This window comes from Ictidomys tridecemlineatus, chromosome 8 (assembly GCF_052094955.1).
Source record: "Ictidomys tridecemlineatus isolate mIctTri1 chromosome 8, mIctTri1.hap1, whole genome shotgun sequence".
In the NCBI taxonomy this organism is placed as follows: domain Eukaryota; kingdom Metazoa; phylum Chordata; class Mammalia; order Rodentia; family Sciuridae; genus Ictidomys; species Ictidomys tridecemlineatus.
In genome coordinates, this window is record NC_135484.1 from 95,832,063 (window position 1) to 95,848,473 (window position 16,411).

Here is a 16,411-nt window from a genome sequence, read left to right on the forward strand (position 1 = left end):
CTTAAGACTATGGCAATTTTTGCACTCTGAATCCAAGACTAGATTTTTAGGGCCAGTGCTGTTGGTTCATAAAGGGCTTATCCATTAAAATATCTACCAAAAAATGGTAAAAATGCTGTTTGGTTATATACAAGATTTCTTTCTTTCTTTTTTTGTTTGGTACTAGGGATCGAACCCAGGGCCTTGTGCATGCAACGCAAGCATTCTACAACTGAGCTATATCCCTAGCCATTGGTTATATACAGGATATCTAACAAGGATTTAAAAATGGACAAGCAATGTAGGATTGAAGTTAATTGAGTTAATTGAATTAATTAATTGATCTGAAGGCAGCTTGGGAATCAAGTTAGCTCTAATTCCTTTGACAAAAATCTTTGGAAGTGGTCCTATATAGTTCACCCAGTCTTTCTCCTCTTAGGGTTAGAACTGACATCCCAATGGGAGTGGCCTTAGGGAACTCACTTATCTCCCTCCCCATATGTTTAAAGTTGCAGGAGGACAAGGAAACTCACAGCACCCAATGTTCACTCTTCGCCAGCACTTGGGAGACTTCCCTGAGTTTTTAAAGGTGAGAGTAGAAAGTCTTCTTTGCTTACCCTCAACTGATATGCCTGAGAAGCTTTTCCCTGTCTGAAGGGTACCTAGGTGATGATGATGTTGGTGGAGGAGAGAATGATTTCATACTGCATTCAGAAGGGTTAATACCTGTGTGGATTTGTATGGTTCTGATGATTCTCATTTGGTGGGGAGGGGTCAACTCATTAAGAACCTAGTAAAAGTTATGGATCACATCCCTCAAAAAAGACATATATTTTACATATAATTTCAGATCCCAAGAAACTCATTGATGAGTTACAGGTTAACAACATCTATAGAAGAGAGAGGACCACCAAGAACAGGTTTCAGGCTTTTGGCTTTCTTCTTTGAGATACCAACTCTATTATATTTCATTTTAGTGTGGTGGTTGGTTGTTATCCTGTCTTACTCTACAAAGTACTGGGGGCTATAAAGACATTTTTTTAACTTTAAAAAAATTGTTTTAGTTGTAGATTGACACAATATCTATATTTTATTTATTTATCTTTATGTGGTGCTGAGGATCAAACCCAGTGCCTCACGCATGCGAGGCAAGTGCTCTACCACTGAGCCACAGCCCACAGCCCGTATAAAGACATTTTACCATGTACTTTTCTCTCTGTTCCTAGATTCCTGGAATGTCATTACAATGGGATGATTTCAATAACCTCTGGAACTATGTGTTATTGAAACATTTTTTACTAATCATCAGTTACTCATCGTAATTTTCTGTTCTCCTTGGTACACTTGGTACTTCTGCTCTCTCAGTGACATTATTTTTTCAGGCTATGAGCACACTGATGCATTAGCATACAAATCTGTTAGGATAAAATATTTAATACAAAAGTCCTTAATGACAAAGAATTATTGTAAGAAATAGGAGAAATCTAGCTTTTCAATGTTGCTGTAGTTTTGTCAAGACAATATGAAATTTATTTCATAAATATTTATCAAGATTTTATTCATCTCATAACATATTTACAATGCTACTGTAAACTCTCTACCTTACTTTTTCCTCTTTTTTTTCTTGTAAATGTAGAAAGGCTTGTAACTTATATGACAGCCCTCCTATTGGATCTAGAAGGCTACACTTTCAGCTTTCAAATTTGCTTTGTAAACTGCACATTCTTAGAAATGGTGGGAAGTATTTTACACTATCTGAATAATAATGAACAATATTTCTCAGTGATTTATAACTCTAAGAGCAGTATAATTTGATTTATGAACAGCTCTCAAATTTTCCACTGGCAGTTCATACAACTGTGAGTAAATTTTCTGGCCAAATGACTCAGTATTTTGCTGCATGACTAATCTTACATTCCATGTAGAAACTATATAAATGATTCTATTTGCTTGTGGATAATAAATAATTACTTTCCAAAACTGTCTGCAAAGCATTATAGAGTTCAATTATATTGATGTTTTTAAGCCCCCCAAACTCAGCAGACTTTTTAAAAAATTCCATAAAGCTCACACAAAAATTTTTGTTCACAGCATTATTATGGATTCTGCAGCCTGATAACCCATAGGATAACAAATCTTAATTAGGCTCTAACGTTTCTAAAATGTTAAAAGAACAATCTGAAATGATTTTATTTGAGACATTTTCTCTTATAAGGATAGATTTAAATTATTTAAAATGTTTTTATTTTGGTAAAATGAATATAAAGTTATTTCCCGGGGTATATTTGCTGAAAATGACATTTGATTTTACTGAAAATGACAATTATCTTTTTTTCCCAAACTCAAAAGACAAAAGACAATAGCAATCCATCCACATGATGGTTTTCCTGATTCTGGTGACTGAAAATTGCCAGATTTTCAAGATTACTTTAGATAAATTAGGTTATTCCAGATGACATAAACTACTTTACCTTCTAGTGCATGCACATATAACATTTGGCCTGGGCACAAATAGGCCACCAGTCTAAGACCAGTACAATTAATTTGTAACAATTTGTTGTTAGAGCATTCTTACCTAAATTTTTTGTTCTCAAGGAGGTAATATTCAATGGGATGTTCTTGTGTGATTAACAATTGGGTAATTTACTCACTTTCATGTAGGTTTGTAATAAATACAGAAAGCCTGGGCTGCATTCCAAGGTAGTCTTATCTTTCCCTAATAAGAATTCTTCAAGTCTGAGTATTAGTAGTCAGGGTTGGTCAGGGAGCCATCACTAGTTTTAGTTCTGCAGCATCAAAAGCAGCTTGAGAGCAGAATCATTTGGGAGAAGGGGTCCTCAAGATATGTTGAATCACATTACTAAATCACAAGTCTCAGGAGAAGGCAGACTCCTCCCCTCTCTTCAATTCTTCCTCTCCCCCTACTGTTCTTTCTCCCAAGTTCCTTAGAACCTTGTTCAAATACCCTTCCTTATCCAGACAAAAGGATCGCTATTGGCCTTTATTCAGGCTTCAATTGCTTACTTACTCATCCTCTTTTAGATTTAAATTTCTCCAAAGATCATAGACAACCATTTTCTACTCTTTTTCCCTCACATTTCCTTTCAACCCATTAACTTCTGATTCTAGCCTCTTCTGCCATACGAATCAGTTCTCTGGAAGGTTTCCAGAGGTCTCCTGCTAAACAGTTCTAGGTCCTCACCCTTCTAAATCTCCCATGTGGGCATTGGTTCAAGCAAGCCACTGAGTTGGAACACTTCCCATATAGCTTCCAGTCCTGCCTTTTGTTCTCCACCAGTCCACAAATGGTGGAGTAGTCTCCAAAATTCCGTTTCCAATTTTTTTCCTATAGTTTCTCTTCTTTAGTCATTTCCTCCATTTCTATGACTCCAACATCTGTGTAGATGACTCCCACATCTGCTTCTGGTTCTGACCTCTCCACCCACATTTCCATGGGCTTGCTGGATATTTTCATACTGATATCCTTTTGACAACTCCATCTCAGTAGGTCTAAAACCCAGTTTGTCATCTTTTCCTTCAAACTCTTCCTCCACCCTACTTCAAAATTTGAGTCATCTTCTTTTCCCTCAATTGCTACATAGCTTTGGGTGGAAACTTTTCTTCTTTCTGGCCCATAAATTGGGAACTTGTGCCACAACTTCCTACTTCTAGAGAAGTACTATGGAAGATGTTTCCACCTTTTATCAAAGCCCCCTTTTCTTGACTGTGGGAGGTAGAAAGACTTAGTAATGGCAGAAACTGCAAAGGGCCTGCTAGCCACTCATGGGCAGAGTAGATGTATAAAGGTCCCTTTTCACAGAGAATTCTTGCTCACTCATGGTGTGTGCCTTGTGGGTTGGAAAGTGTCAGGCTCTTAGTGTCTGGTTTCTGTGCAGGAATTTGTACAGGTCAGTTCTATCCTGCCCTACTATTGGGGAGACTGTTCTTTAGCCATGTGACTAGGTGAACATGCTAAGTTAGGGGAAGAGGGAAAAGATGTCCCATTTGGGCCTTGAGTCTAAGCTATGTTCTTTAATTTGGCTTATCCTTGAAAAATTTAACATTCTAATTTCTTTTGGATCCTTGTAGTTTTTCACAATTTGGTTGAGAATTCAAAGAGAAGGAGGGCTGTGGGATGGATTACCTTATATATGTCTGATGCCATTTTCTCTGTCTCCTGTGTCTTTCTCCTGGGTGACAATGCTAACTCACTATCACAAGAAAGTCAACAAATTATACACACTTTTTCATTATGATTTTTCATTTTTTATGACAAATTTTGACCATGGATTTTCCTCTTCTACCTTATCCTCAAACTTTATTTTTTTTGATTTTTATATAATGCCAATTATTTTTCTTTAAAATGAAAACCTAGCAGAAAGAAAAGGTATGAATTCTACCAAATTAACTTTCAAAAAGGCTGATTTAATATTTATTGAATTCCATAATGCATCAGGCACCACACAAATACAAAGAAGCAATTAATAACATGCCATTGTTTGGGAAAAATGATTAATTAGCAATACATCAGAAATTAACAATGAAACCAAGCACTGAACTCTTCTAGGATTTGGTTTGCTTGTTGTTAATATCTTTAAGATAACTGATGCAAAAAACAGAAATGAATGCATCTAAAAAGAAGTATCTATAATCCTTCTGCATGGTAGTTAAGCATTTGCCTGCCAAGAGAGATAAATGATGTTCTTGTGTGTTCTTGAAACTTATAAATGGCTGCACCAAGACTGAGATGATAAGAATTGTGCTAAAGAAATAGCTCAGAGAACCATAATTGCTATTTAGTTGCTTCTTATTGTTAAAAATGCAGTGTTTGAGGCAAATTTGTTTCTATGTGGTGTTGGTAGTCTTTTGCCTGTTTCTGTTCAAGGATATTTAATCCATCTCAGCTCACAAATTTTTAGTCAATGAGAAACATAAAGATGACCTTCCTAAATTCTATTGTTTCCACCCAATGTTTGCAAAAGATTAATTCCGTTTTGTGGTTTTAAATTACTCCACCATGCCATTGTTAATGTGATAGAGAATTCTTGCTTTCCTGATGTGCCACACATTGCAGGCTCAGGATTCTTTTCAATAACCCCTGCATAATGGACAAGAATAGTTTCTGACTGCAGTGGGCTGCAGTATCAGGAAACCCTTAGCTATGTGCACATGATGCAGAGCTACCTGTCAGCCCCTCTGAGTGCCAGGAACCTGTGAAGCCTGTCCTAGCATGCAATGCAGCCTACACTCTGACATTCAATATTCCCATCTTACACCCGGTTTGCAAGCAAGGTCCCTTCTGTCTTCAGCCCCAAATAATGAAATGAGATGCAACATGCCAACAATTTGAATGTTTGTTTTAGGAAACCAGCTGTAAATAAGAAAATATACCCATTGTTTTTCATGTTTATTAATTTAGCATTGAAGAGACTGCATTAGGAAACACCTTTCTGAGTTTCTTTTAATGCTTATACCTGGTAACATGTTACTGGCCTTAACAACATCAATGGTTAAGCTTTTATGCAGAGTTGTAGAGTTGGTTTTGTACAGTTAGAAAACAACACTCATTTTGAGATTCTTACATGCAAATAAAACAAGTATTCCTATCAATTCTTTAATAGTATTTCAGAATTTTACAAATTATTTTTATGACACAATTTCTTTAGTCTCTAAAATATTCCAAAATGAGTCCAATCTAGTTGGATGCAGTAATGTGTTACCTTGTCACTGTGATTTGCAGTTTCCTTATGAGAGTTAGTGAAAACAAACTACCCATCCCCACATAGGGAAAGCCAGCATTGCCTTGGGGGCAGCAGAACGCCATACCGCACTGGCCCGCCAAAGCCGCAAGATGCCGCAGACTGACCGCTGCAGCAGCGACTTCCTCGCCAGGTGGCCAAGTCTGTCTGCAGAAAGGCACACTGCAGCGCTCCTGCTATACCTTCTGCGTTGGCATTGCACCAGTGACCCATGTCACAAACTACAATATACTTTTTGCTGATTATGAAGAAATGTGAGGGGGGGATAGCAGTAAAAGGAAGTGTGTCCAAGAGTGCGACAGATCACCATGGCTTCACACTGCCTAAAAATTTCTCCTCGAAATATTTACAAGCCAAGCCCCAACTTCCTTTATTTGTTAGGTCCCTAAATCTTAAAAACGCCTCTCCCTTCAAATGCATCAAATGAGTCAGGATTTTAGGGTAAACGCAAAGATAACAGGAGGATCTGAAGTGCCTATTTCTCGCCGGCAAAATAGCACCAAGTTTGGGGGTGGACAGTTCAAGTCTCTAGACCCGAGCGTTCTTCTCCGGAGCACTTCTAGTTTAAAGGGGTTTGGAGAGGGATGGGCCTCTCGTTGCTAGAGGATCCCAACTCCCAGGGAAGGCCCTTCCCGGTGCTCGCGCTTCAGCGTGCGAGGAACCCCCCCATAAGCAATAGCTCACCCGGCTGCATACTCCAAAGCCCCTACCTCGGGGCGGGGCGCCGGAGGGTGGGAAGTGGGGGGTAGCACCGCTTGCAGGCTCTCGCCAGCGCCTTACGATTTTCCCCCTGGCTCCTTGGCGCCCCCTCACGCCGGGCTCCCCAGAAATTCCGCCAAAGGAGGCTGGGCAGGTGGAAGCCCCGGGTCCCCGGGAGCCGAGAGGCACCCGCCGGTTGATACGAGGTCGGCGCGCACTGTCAGGTGGCTTGGGTGGAGTGGGCGATGGGCGCTCAGCCCACGGCCGCCACCGAAGCCGCCGCAGCCATGTCCGCGCGCCCGCGCTGCCGCAGCCCGGCCGTGATGTCATCAGCCGAGCCCCCGCCGCGGCGCCCCATTCCCGCCCCCCGCGGGCCGCCGCGGCTGCTGCCGGGCGCCGCGTCCCCGCCCCGACCCACGTGCGCCCATCTTAGGGGATGCTGAAGCCAGCGGCAGCCACCAGACGATGCGCGGGGCCCGGGCATCCGCGGTGGCGGCGCTGCTCCTCCCAGCTCCCCGCGTCCCCGGCGGGGCTGCGCCCGGGGGCTGCGCACGGACTGGGACGGGGGCGGGGGCGCCTGGGGAGGGAGGGGAAAAGCTCCACGCCGCCAAGTCGCTGCCTCGTCGTCGTCTGCTGAGTCATGCCAAGCACTCCCCGCAGCTCTGGATCACTCGCGTAGCGCGGCTGGCGCGGGGTGCGCAGCCATTGGGCTGGGCGCGGGGCCGCGAGCGCCGGGCATGACGCGCTGAGCCGCGCTCGCCCGTGCCCGCCGCCCCGGCGTGCGCCCCGCGCGGGTGCCTGTGCCGCCGCCCTCCAGCCCCGCCGCTGAGTCGCCCCCCGCCTTGCCCGCATCATGATCGCCGCCGCTTTCCTCGTCTTGCTGAGACCCTACAGCATCCAATGTGCCCTCTTTCTCTTGTTGCTTCTGCTGGGCACCATCGCCACCATCGTTTTCTTCTGCTGCTGGCACCGCAAGCTCCAGAAAGGGAGGCATCCGATGAAATCGGTCTTTTCGGGTCGTTCAAGAAGCCGAGGTAAGACACGCTGCGACGGGTTTCTTTGGGCTAAAAGGAAGAATTTAAGCCTATTTGACAAATGAAGCGCGACTTCCTCCCTCCTTCGCCGCTCCTACCCCCATCACTACCCACTCCCCAAGCTGACATTTATCTATTTAATGCCCCTTGCCCCTTTTGCCCTCACCTCCACCCTCCACTCCTCTAGATTTTGATAACCACCAAGATACAGAGAGCAGGGAGGGGAGGAACGGACTCAAAGTCTGAGTTTGCTAAAGCCCTGAGGATATTTCCAGTGAGGTCCGGGGCAGTCTGGCCTTTACCGATCATTTTCCTGAGCTTAGGGAGTAAAAAAGTAAGGCATGGAGATTTCGGGGCTCCCCGACTGCCCCAGAACTTTCCCGGAAACTTCTTGTGGAGAAATCCCTTAGAGACAGATGGCCCAGTACCCCGGCTTCCCTATCCCAATACGCCCACCGAATTCGAGGTGTCTGCAATGTGCTTTTCTGAATCTGGTCTCACAGGTAAGTCATTAGTAACTCTGCAGTTGAAGAACAAGGAGTTAAATGAAGTCTCATTTTTCTTTTTTTTCCCAGATGCGGTTCTGAGATCTCACCACTTTCGTTCTGAGGTAATTTATTTAGCGCGCACACTCAAGGTCAGAAGAAGTTCTCTTTCCTGAGTACCAATATTAATCATATGCGTGTTAAGAAGGACATTGATGGCGAGCATGCTGCCCCCAAGCTCAAAGTGATATGTTTCTTTTTAAGTGATTCCACATTAGTGCCAGTGAATGTTTTAACAGATTTTTGTGTGGTGGAGTTACTGTACAAGAGGAGGAAAGGCAGCCCCTAAGCTGCCGGAGGGATATCAGCTTAGTTTACAACCTAATTTGAGGTGAAAGCATTTTCGGGGTGCTGTCCTATATCTGTAGTTGTGCAGTAGGATAAACGACAGAGAAAAGCTTTTAGGAGGTTAGTGCAGGATTTGTTTCATGTGCATTTCATTTTGCATTTTCAGGGTTGCATGCTTATTCTTTCATAAAGCTATCTGTGAGGATTTTTGCAAAATAACAGTGGTGGTGATGGAGATTTCTTTGATGATGTGTGCTTACATGCTTATACTAGCTGCATCAAAGAGGACCATTCCTCTAGAGCAGATGACCCAGACACTGTGATTAGGTTAGACTGCAGTAGGGCCAGCTTCCCTGAGATAGAAGAAAACAAAAATCAAGAGCTTTCTCTAACCCAGCATTTCTTTAGGAGTTTCCAGGCCACCTCCCACTTAGTGTAAAATAATTTTTTTTTCTGTTTCTGGCAAAGTTCCACATAACCAGACTTGGAGGTTGCTATGTGATGCAGTTTACTCATCTTAGCAAAGCCTCTGTAGTCACACACCCTCCATTTACTTGCCATTTACCTGAAGTTATTTCACATTTCAATTTGCTAATCAGATGTTTTATTGGATTCTACTTGCTTAAAGGCTTCAACTGCATTAGTATAACATTATTATAATCTTGTATAGTAATTCTATTGCGTATAGCCCTAAAGATGAGAATTCTGTGCCCAATGTAGGATTCTTTTTTTTTAAAATATATTTCTTTAAATTGTTGATGGACTTTTATTTTCACTTATTTGTATGTGGTGCTGAGAATCAAACCCAATGCCTCATGCATGCTAGGCAAGCGCACCACCGCTGAGCCACAACCCCAACCCCTCCCAATGTAGGATTCTTGAGAGAGTAAGTTGACTTGTCAGAGAATCAGAAATTCTTTTCCTGGCTTTGCACTAATCAGCTGTGTGGTGCTGGAAAAATTTCTTTGAATTCAGTTTTCCCATCTGTAAAACAGGGAGGGCCACTAGTACTTTGCAGTGTTGTATGTGGGGAGATTATAAGAAATTATGTTAAAAAAACAACACTTTTTTTTTTTTTAGTTTATAGTAAGGGATTCAGCACTTGGTAGCCATCATTATGTTTTGTATATGTTTGTAAAATTTTCAAGCATTTTCAGGTTTATGCAGTATAACATAAACCACGTTTGTTGTTAAGCAATTGCTTTTGAATATCTGATTAATTCAATAGAACAACTCAGATGTGGCAAAAAAAAGTAAATAGTGGTCAGGATGCAAATATCAGAATGTAGAGTTTTGACTAGGAAAAGTCAACACCAGATCCATGCACATAAATGAAAGAAACAGAGTAATGATCCTGTTATGGATTATTGCACTGAGGCTATTATTACTAAGGCTAGTGTCTTCAGCCAGTTCAACTAAAGTACAAACAGGAAACATGAATTCAAACTATGTCTTATTTTTTTTTTCTCAGTTAAAAGTTTGTTCTGAGCTTCTATTTGATTAGGAAAGTTGGGGTCAGTGGTTTAATGTCTAGTTACTTAACTCATTAATAAATGTTAATGAGTTATTTATTTAACTTATTTCACCAGATTCCTATATTTTAAGATTCTTGTGTGCATCTGATATTTGTCTCATCTTTTAGCCTGTAAGCTCCTTGAGGGCAGGGACCATGTCTTGTTTAGAGCAGCATTCCCACTTCCTGGCCCAGTGCCTTGTATATAGTGGGTTCTTAAGAAATATTTATCCAATGAATAGAGCAATCTCTTGATGGGTACTAGTTCCTGAAAACAGAAATCAAAGAGTCTTACAGAAAAGAAAAATGCATATTCTCAGAATTCAACATTTGCTGAATTTTTGCTCTTATTTGATCCTTCCAAAAATTTTTCAATTTTTTGAAAATTGCCTTGGAGTTTGTACTAAAATGTAAGTCACTAATTATAATAAAATGGATTTAGCTGGAAAGGGTTTTTTTTTTTTTTTTTCTTTTGGTACTGAGGATTGATCTCAGGCACTCAACCACTGAGCCACATCCCCAGTCCTGTTTTGTATTTCATTTAGATACAGGGTCTCATGAGTTGCTTAGTGCCTCACTTTTGCTGAGGTGCTCTCATTTTGGATCCTCCTGCCTCAGCCTGGCAAAGCTGCTGGGTTTACAGGCGTGTGCCAACTCGCCAGCTTGGAAAGGTTTTTTCCTTTAGAAAATTAAATGCAGTGTTAGCTTAATTTATTGATGGGATACTCATCAATAAATTTCTTTGATAAACTACTCAAAGAATGCTGTATTATAAATGAAAATTCTGAGATTGAGTTGCATAAGCATGTCATATTTCATTACTGCTCAGTGTTTATCACAAATGGAACATTTACCCTTAAGGAAAGCAGGGATTTTTTTTCCTTTTCTCTTTCTATTAAAATGCCCTTTCCTATAAGATTTTTCTCCTCAAGTAATACATCTCCATTTACTTGGATTCTAGTATATTAGAAAGGTTAGACTTTGAGTAGTGAGATGGAATCATCATATTTCTTCTTCTTCTTCTTCTTCTTCTTCTTCTTCTTCTTCTTCTTCTTCTTCTTCTTCTTCTTCTTCTTCTTTGTAGCAGCTGCTGCAAAATATTTTATTATCAGAAAGAATGTTTGGATTTTCTGACAGGTCATAATCATGTTGAACTGAGTTGTTAGTGCTTTCTGTTTTTCATTACAATCTTAGTAAGTAGATAATTCACTTTCAGCTTTTCTGTCATGGTCAAATGAGGAAAATGAGTTTAGGATCTGCTGACTCACTTTGAAACATTAAAGAGCTTTGGGAAAGCCCTTGAGCAGATCTAGAAGTTCAGTGAGTGATTTGCTTCTTTGCTTAGCAGAGGATATTGCTTCTGCTACTCACATGCCTAAGCAGGAGTCCAAATGGACAGGAAATTTCAGTGGGTTCCTTTCCAAGTAGTCAGAGAAAAGGACTCAGTTTGTCATGGGGAAGCTCCTCATTAGGGAAAAAGCTACTTCTTTCATCTGAGGAGCTCCAGCTTTTTTCTGCTAAGTGTATAATAGATACATTTCTTTAATTCAGTTTCTTCCTCATGAAGCTAGATGTAAATAATATACATGTTTATAGAATACTTTTGATCATATCAACTCATTTTATTTTCACATGCTTGCAAACTGATCATTACTGACTTTTTAAAACTTTAGTAATAGCATATGAGAATGTGAAATTATTAATCTATCTGGTAAGGCCTGAACAGTATAACCCCATTTCAGAAACCAACAGATTAAAAAGGACCAATAGAAACATGTGTCTTGTATTTGCCTATCAAAACTTGTATAGTAGTTGACATGGAGGTGCATGCCTATAATCCCAGTGGCTCAGGGGGCTGAGGCAGGACGATCACAAATTCAAAGACAGCCTCAGCAACTTAACAAAGGCCTGAACAACTTAGTGAGACCCTGTCTCAAAAGAAAAAACAAAAAGTGCTGGGGGTGTGGCTCAGTGGTTTAGTGGTCCTGGGTTTAAAACAACAACAAAAGAAAAGAAAAGAAAACAAACAAACAAACAAACAAAAACCCTTGAAACAGACCATAGAAAAAACCTTGTACATGATATTTGTGTTTGTTTTGTTCTGAACAGCTAATAAAGAGAAGTGATTTCACATTGATGTGGGACACAGTCTAGAAATCAATTGTTCATTCTCATTTCTAGAATTCTAGTATCTAAGAAGTGTATTTTCTCTGAGGATTTATAATATTTTATGCTGTGACTTTAAACAATGGTAAACTATCACCCTAGATTCCTGGGGTGAAAGTGAGGCAATGACAGTCCTGATTTTAAGGAAATTTCAGAAAGTAATATGGGCAATTGAGGTACCACTGGGTTATAAGAAAGAGTGTTGGAAGTACTTCATAGAATGAAGACAATTATAATGCCCTTTGGGAATACCCAGAGTGAATACTGGTAAATGATCTCCATTCATCAGCTCAGTAGAATAAGGGAACCCTTGTTTGATATGAGGAGGGAGAAGAGTGTGTTTTTCCTCTACCAGGATTTGGGTAAATATCTTTACTTCCTGTTTCAGGCAGAGAAACCAGTAGAATTAACTCAAGCAATTCCTGAAGAGTCACAGAGCAAGATAAGGACTAAAACAAGAGGGCCTGTCTACATTTTGTCTGTTTTGTGGTGCTTAACTGTATAATTCATAGCCCATAGAGAAATATACTCTAAATTCTCAATAAAAGAAATTAAGTTGAGTGAGTTTTTGGTGGATCTTTCTTATAAAACTGAATAGGCAAATTCATTAGTTTTTCCCAGTTATTATCCAAGGTGTCCTAGATGGTCCACCCAAGTCCTTTTGGCCTCATCATGTTCTCAGAGTGTCCTTGTCCCAAACCATGGTCAGCAAAATGGTCACATTTCAGAGTTTCTCATTAAATTTGCATTTTTCTGTAAGAACTTACTGATTTGAATGTATATATAATATTAAAGCATCACATGGTACCCCACAAATATGTGCAATTTTTGTTATAAAAACAAAAGCACCAGCATAAAGCACCAGTTCAAATACAAGTTTAAATTTTTGAAAATGTGACCAAAAAAATCACACAATGTGGTGGGTTTATTTGCAAACATACTTTATTATTGAATTGTTCTTTTTTTAATATTTATTTTTAGTTGTAGTTGAACACAATACCCTTTATTTGTTTATTTTTATGTGGTTCTGAGAATTGAACCCAGGGCCTCGCATATGCTAGGTGAATGCTCTACCACTAAGCTACAAACCCAGCCCCTTGAACTATCCTTTATGATTATCTTTATAAATAATATCTTTATAAATAATAATATAATATAAATCAATTCTAGGTCTAGATTGATTTATACTAATCAAGTCAGTCATAAGTAGTAACTGCACACTATAGTATGGCATTCATTTGTGTACGCCAATTGTTTTCAAAATAAATACATTAATTTTTTCTTTAGGAGCTCCTGTGTTAGATCCTAGGGCTAACAAAGGATTGAGTTATACTCCCTGCCCTTAGTGGTGATTACTGCTAGGTCATTCCCAATATCAGTGTTGAAATTTTATAGTTACTGGTTTCTTCTGTTACGGTAACTGAACTGCTGTGCTGTTTCCAACTATGAGTCATAGATGTGATGAGAGCATCAGAAGCTGGGTGTGCAAGTGTGCAGCCAATACATATGTAAGAAAAAGAAATTCACCCTACTCCTAGAGCTTATTACACCAGATTCAGCACTACTGGATAATTAACCCTTACTTTGTAAGGTGGCAAAACAGAATTGCTGAAAGCTGAAAACAAAAAAGAAAAATGAAAAAGAATTTCCCCCACCCCCCACCAACCTTTTTCAGGCTCTCATCTGAGCCTGTTCAATGTGAAATAAAAACGTTTTTCAGAGAAGTTTGAGTCTTTGTCCAACCTTAATGCTCAAGAATGATTCTCTTGTTGAGATTTGGATTGCAAAATAGAAGCCAAATTATAACAACTACTGGTATCATGAAAGGTATTTAAGCATAGGAGTTCAAAATTCTGGTTCTGTGTTGTAGCTCTGTTCCTATCAACCCTGGTCAAGTCTTTCTTAGAGTTTCTGAGACTTAGACTTTGTGTTCTCACTGGTAAGGTAAGGATTATCTCTGAAGCCCTTTCAGGACTGTTTCTACTGTGTTTAAAGCATCATACTGAAAAGGCATCATATAAAGCATGGTTCCTCCCCTCCAGATGCTTATAGTAGGTAAAGAAAAAAAATGTATGCATTATTAGCATAAACACCAAGTAACAAATTATGTGTAGAAAAGGAATGATTGGAATAGTTCTGGTGAAATTATTGCATCTAGCTGGGGTGATCAGAGAAGTCTTCTGAGAGGCGGTGGTCTTTAACCTGAAGCCTTTCGGTGAGCTAGTAACTACCTGGGTAGATTGAGCAGGAACTAGAGCAAACTCCGAGACTGGCAGAATGGCATGAGAACAAAGATTTGGAAAGCACATGCCTGTTTTCAGATCTCAGTGTGCAAACAATATATTAGAATACAGGAGTCTTGAGATTGCATGAAGGAATGTAGAGCTGGAAATAAGTATGTGCCAGCTACAAGAAAAATAATTTTTGTATATTGTTTTACAGTTGGCAAAAAGCTTTGATATATCATTATTTTATCTGAACATCTTAGGATGGTACCTACCATGAGCCTTTTTAAGAGAAGTGAAAATCACCTTTGACTTCTTTTCTAACTACTATAAAAAAACAGCCTGAACGCTCTTTTTTTGTTCTCAGGGAGAATGAAAAGTAGTGACCCATGCTTTGGAGAATCTGAGAAAATGAACAGTTTGGTGCCTTTCTTGTCACTTTGAAGTTCAGCTTTTGATACCATGTGGTTGAGGTTCCAGGATCAGGCATTGTTGGATTGTATTCTGACTTCAGACACCGTCTGTTGAGGAGTTTGTGACAGCTTTCTAATGTGTTTAGTGTGGTTAGCACCAACTATAATACGTTCGTAGGTAGTTCATTATGTATAGGAATATTTTTTAAGCTTCATTTAATTAAAAATTTTTATTATGTGCATTTTAATTTTACGTAAGAGTGGAATTCATCATAATATGTTTGTTCCTGCACATAGACTAATTTGGTCATTTTTATTCCCAGTGCCTCCCCTTCCTCTCTCCCCTTGATCTCCTGTGGGCTACTCTACTGGTTTCCTTTAAAAGACCATTATTATTGGCTATGAAGTAGATTACTATTTTTTAAAAGTATCTGAAATGTGTAGATCAACTTTTCAACTTCTTCCTTAAAAATTCCCCTCCCATGAGAATTATTTTATGTGGTGGTTCCTTCTGCTGCTCAAATCCATGCCTTCACCCTTAGCCAGTAACCTTCGTCTCCCAACTCAGAGAATATAAATGCATCAAGGAATGGCTCAAGTTTCTTGTCCCTTCAAACTAATTGCCATCTTAACATCTCAAGCCAATGGAAAATTCATCTGACCTTCGTGATATTATGTTGGGGATTGCTTTCTTCCAGTCGCTTGGAGGATGTTTCAAGAAGGAGGTCTCCTTCTTCCTTATCGCCAATTGTCCTCTTTCTGTTGGCTTCTTTTACTTATATATAAATATCATATGTGCTTCCTATTGAAAATAACAACACAAAACCTCCCTCTCCAAAAAAGTTGTCTGATAAAGGCCCTTTATTTGTTACATCCTACTCCTCACCTCTGATTTACTCTTCAATAATATTATCTGACTTCTGCTGCTGCTACTTAAAATCACTCACACTTAGCTCACCAGTGATTTCTAAATTGCTAAGTCAAATGTTTCAATCTTTGGTTTAATTGGTATATCTAGTACTACTACTAGTATTTGATGCTGTTGGCTACTGATGACTTCTTTTTTTTTGGTTCTGTGGATTGAACCCAGTGGTGGTGGTGGTGGTGGTGGTGGGGCTCTATACCGCTGAGCTACATCCTTAGCTCTTTTTATTTATTCTTTTATTTTGAGACAGGGTCTTCCTAAGCTGCCCAGGCTGACCTTGAACTTGCAACTTGCGATCCTCCTGCTTTAGCCCCCCAAGTTACTGGCATTCCTTTTTGGAACTACTTTCCCGGTTTTTAGACAGTACCCTTATAATCGCTGTTTCCGTCCTTTCCTGGCCCTGTCTCCTTCTGTTCCTGCATTGGATACTCCTGGTTTGAGCTTACTTTTTTTTTTCTTTCTTTTTTTGATTTTAGGGATTGAAATCAGGGGTGCTCTATCCCTGAGCTACAGGCCCAACCCCTTTTTTAATTTTTAGACAGTCTTCCAAGTTTTTTAGGACCTTGCTAAATCACCCAGGCTGGATTGGAACTTGAGATCGTCCTGCCTCAGCCTCCCAAATAGCTAGAATTATAGGCATACATCACTGCGCCTGGCAAGGGTTTACTTTTTTCTTTTTAAAGCAGCTTTATTGGGATATAATTTACATATCATACAGGTCATCCATTTAAAGTGTATAATTAAGTGGTTTTTGGTATATACACAAGGTTGTGCAATCATCATTGCAGTTTAAGTTTTGCTTTTCATCACTCCAAAAATAAGCCCCATGCCTGTAGCAGTTATTCCCTCACCTCTAATCTCTTCC

General features: G+C 39.9%; 2 protein-coding genes across 20 annotated transcripts in view; one reads left to right on the forward strand and one right to left on the reverse strand.

Moving 5' to 3' along the window:
* The window catches only part of Bend6 (BEN domain containing 6), a 66,238-nt gene extending 59,173 nt beyond the window's left edge, over positions 1-7,065 (reverse strand). Inside the window, exon 1 of one of the 5 annotated variants that reach the window (XR_013425087.1) lies at positions 6,423-7,065. Coding sequence is in view for 2 of the 5 variants with exons in the window: in XM_078019853.1 (XP_077875979.1) it covers positions 6,423-6,767 (345 nt within the window). In the remaining 3 variants the exon portion in view is untranslated. The remainder of the gene's footprint in view (positions 1-6,422) is intronic. The other 4 variants (XM_078019853.1, XM_021721799.3, XM_005318531.4 and 1 more) reach the window with 4 other exon arrangements.
* A 99-nt stretch (positions 7,066-7,164) lies between these two features.
* Dst (dystonin) overlaps positions 7,165-16,411 on the forward strand; it is a 427,642-nt gene continuing 418,395 nt past the window's right edge. For 11 of the 15 annotated variants that reach the window (XM_021721801.3, XM_078019848.1, XM_078019847.1 and 8 more), the window contains exons 1-2: positions 7,165-7,471; positions 8,047-8,108. In XM_021721801.3, coding sequence (XP_021577476.2) covers positions 7,291-7,471; positions 8,047-8,108 — 243 coding nt within the window. In that variant the 5' untranslated portion in view covers positions 7,165-7,290. The remainder of the gene's footprint in view (positions 7,472-8,046; positions 8,109-16,411) is intronic. The other 4 variants (XM_021721803.3, XM_078019852.1, XM_021721816.3 and 1 more) reach the window with 3 other exon arrangements.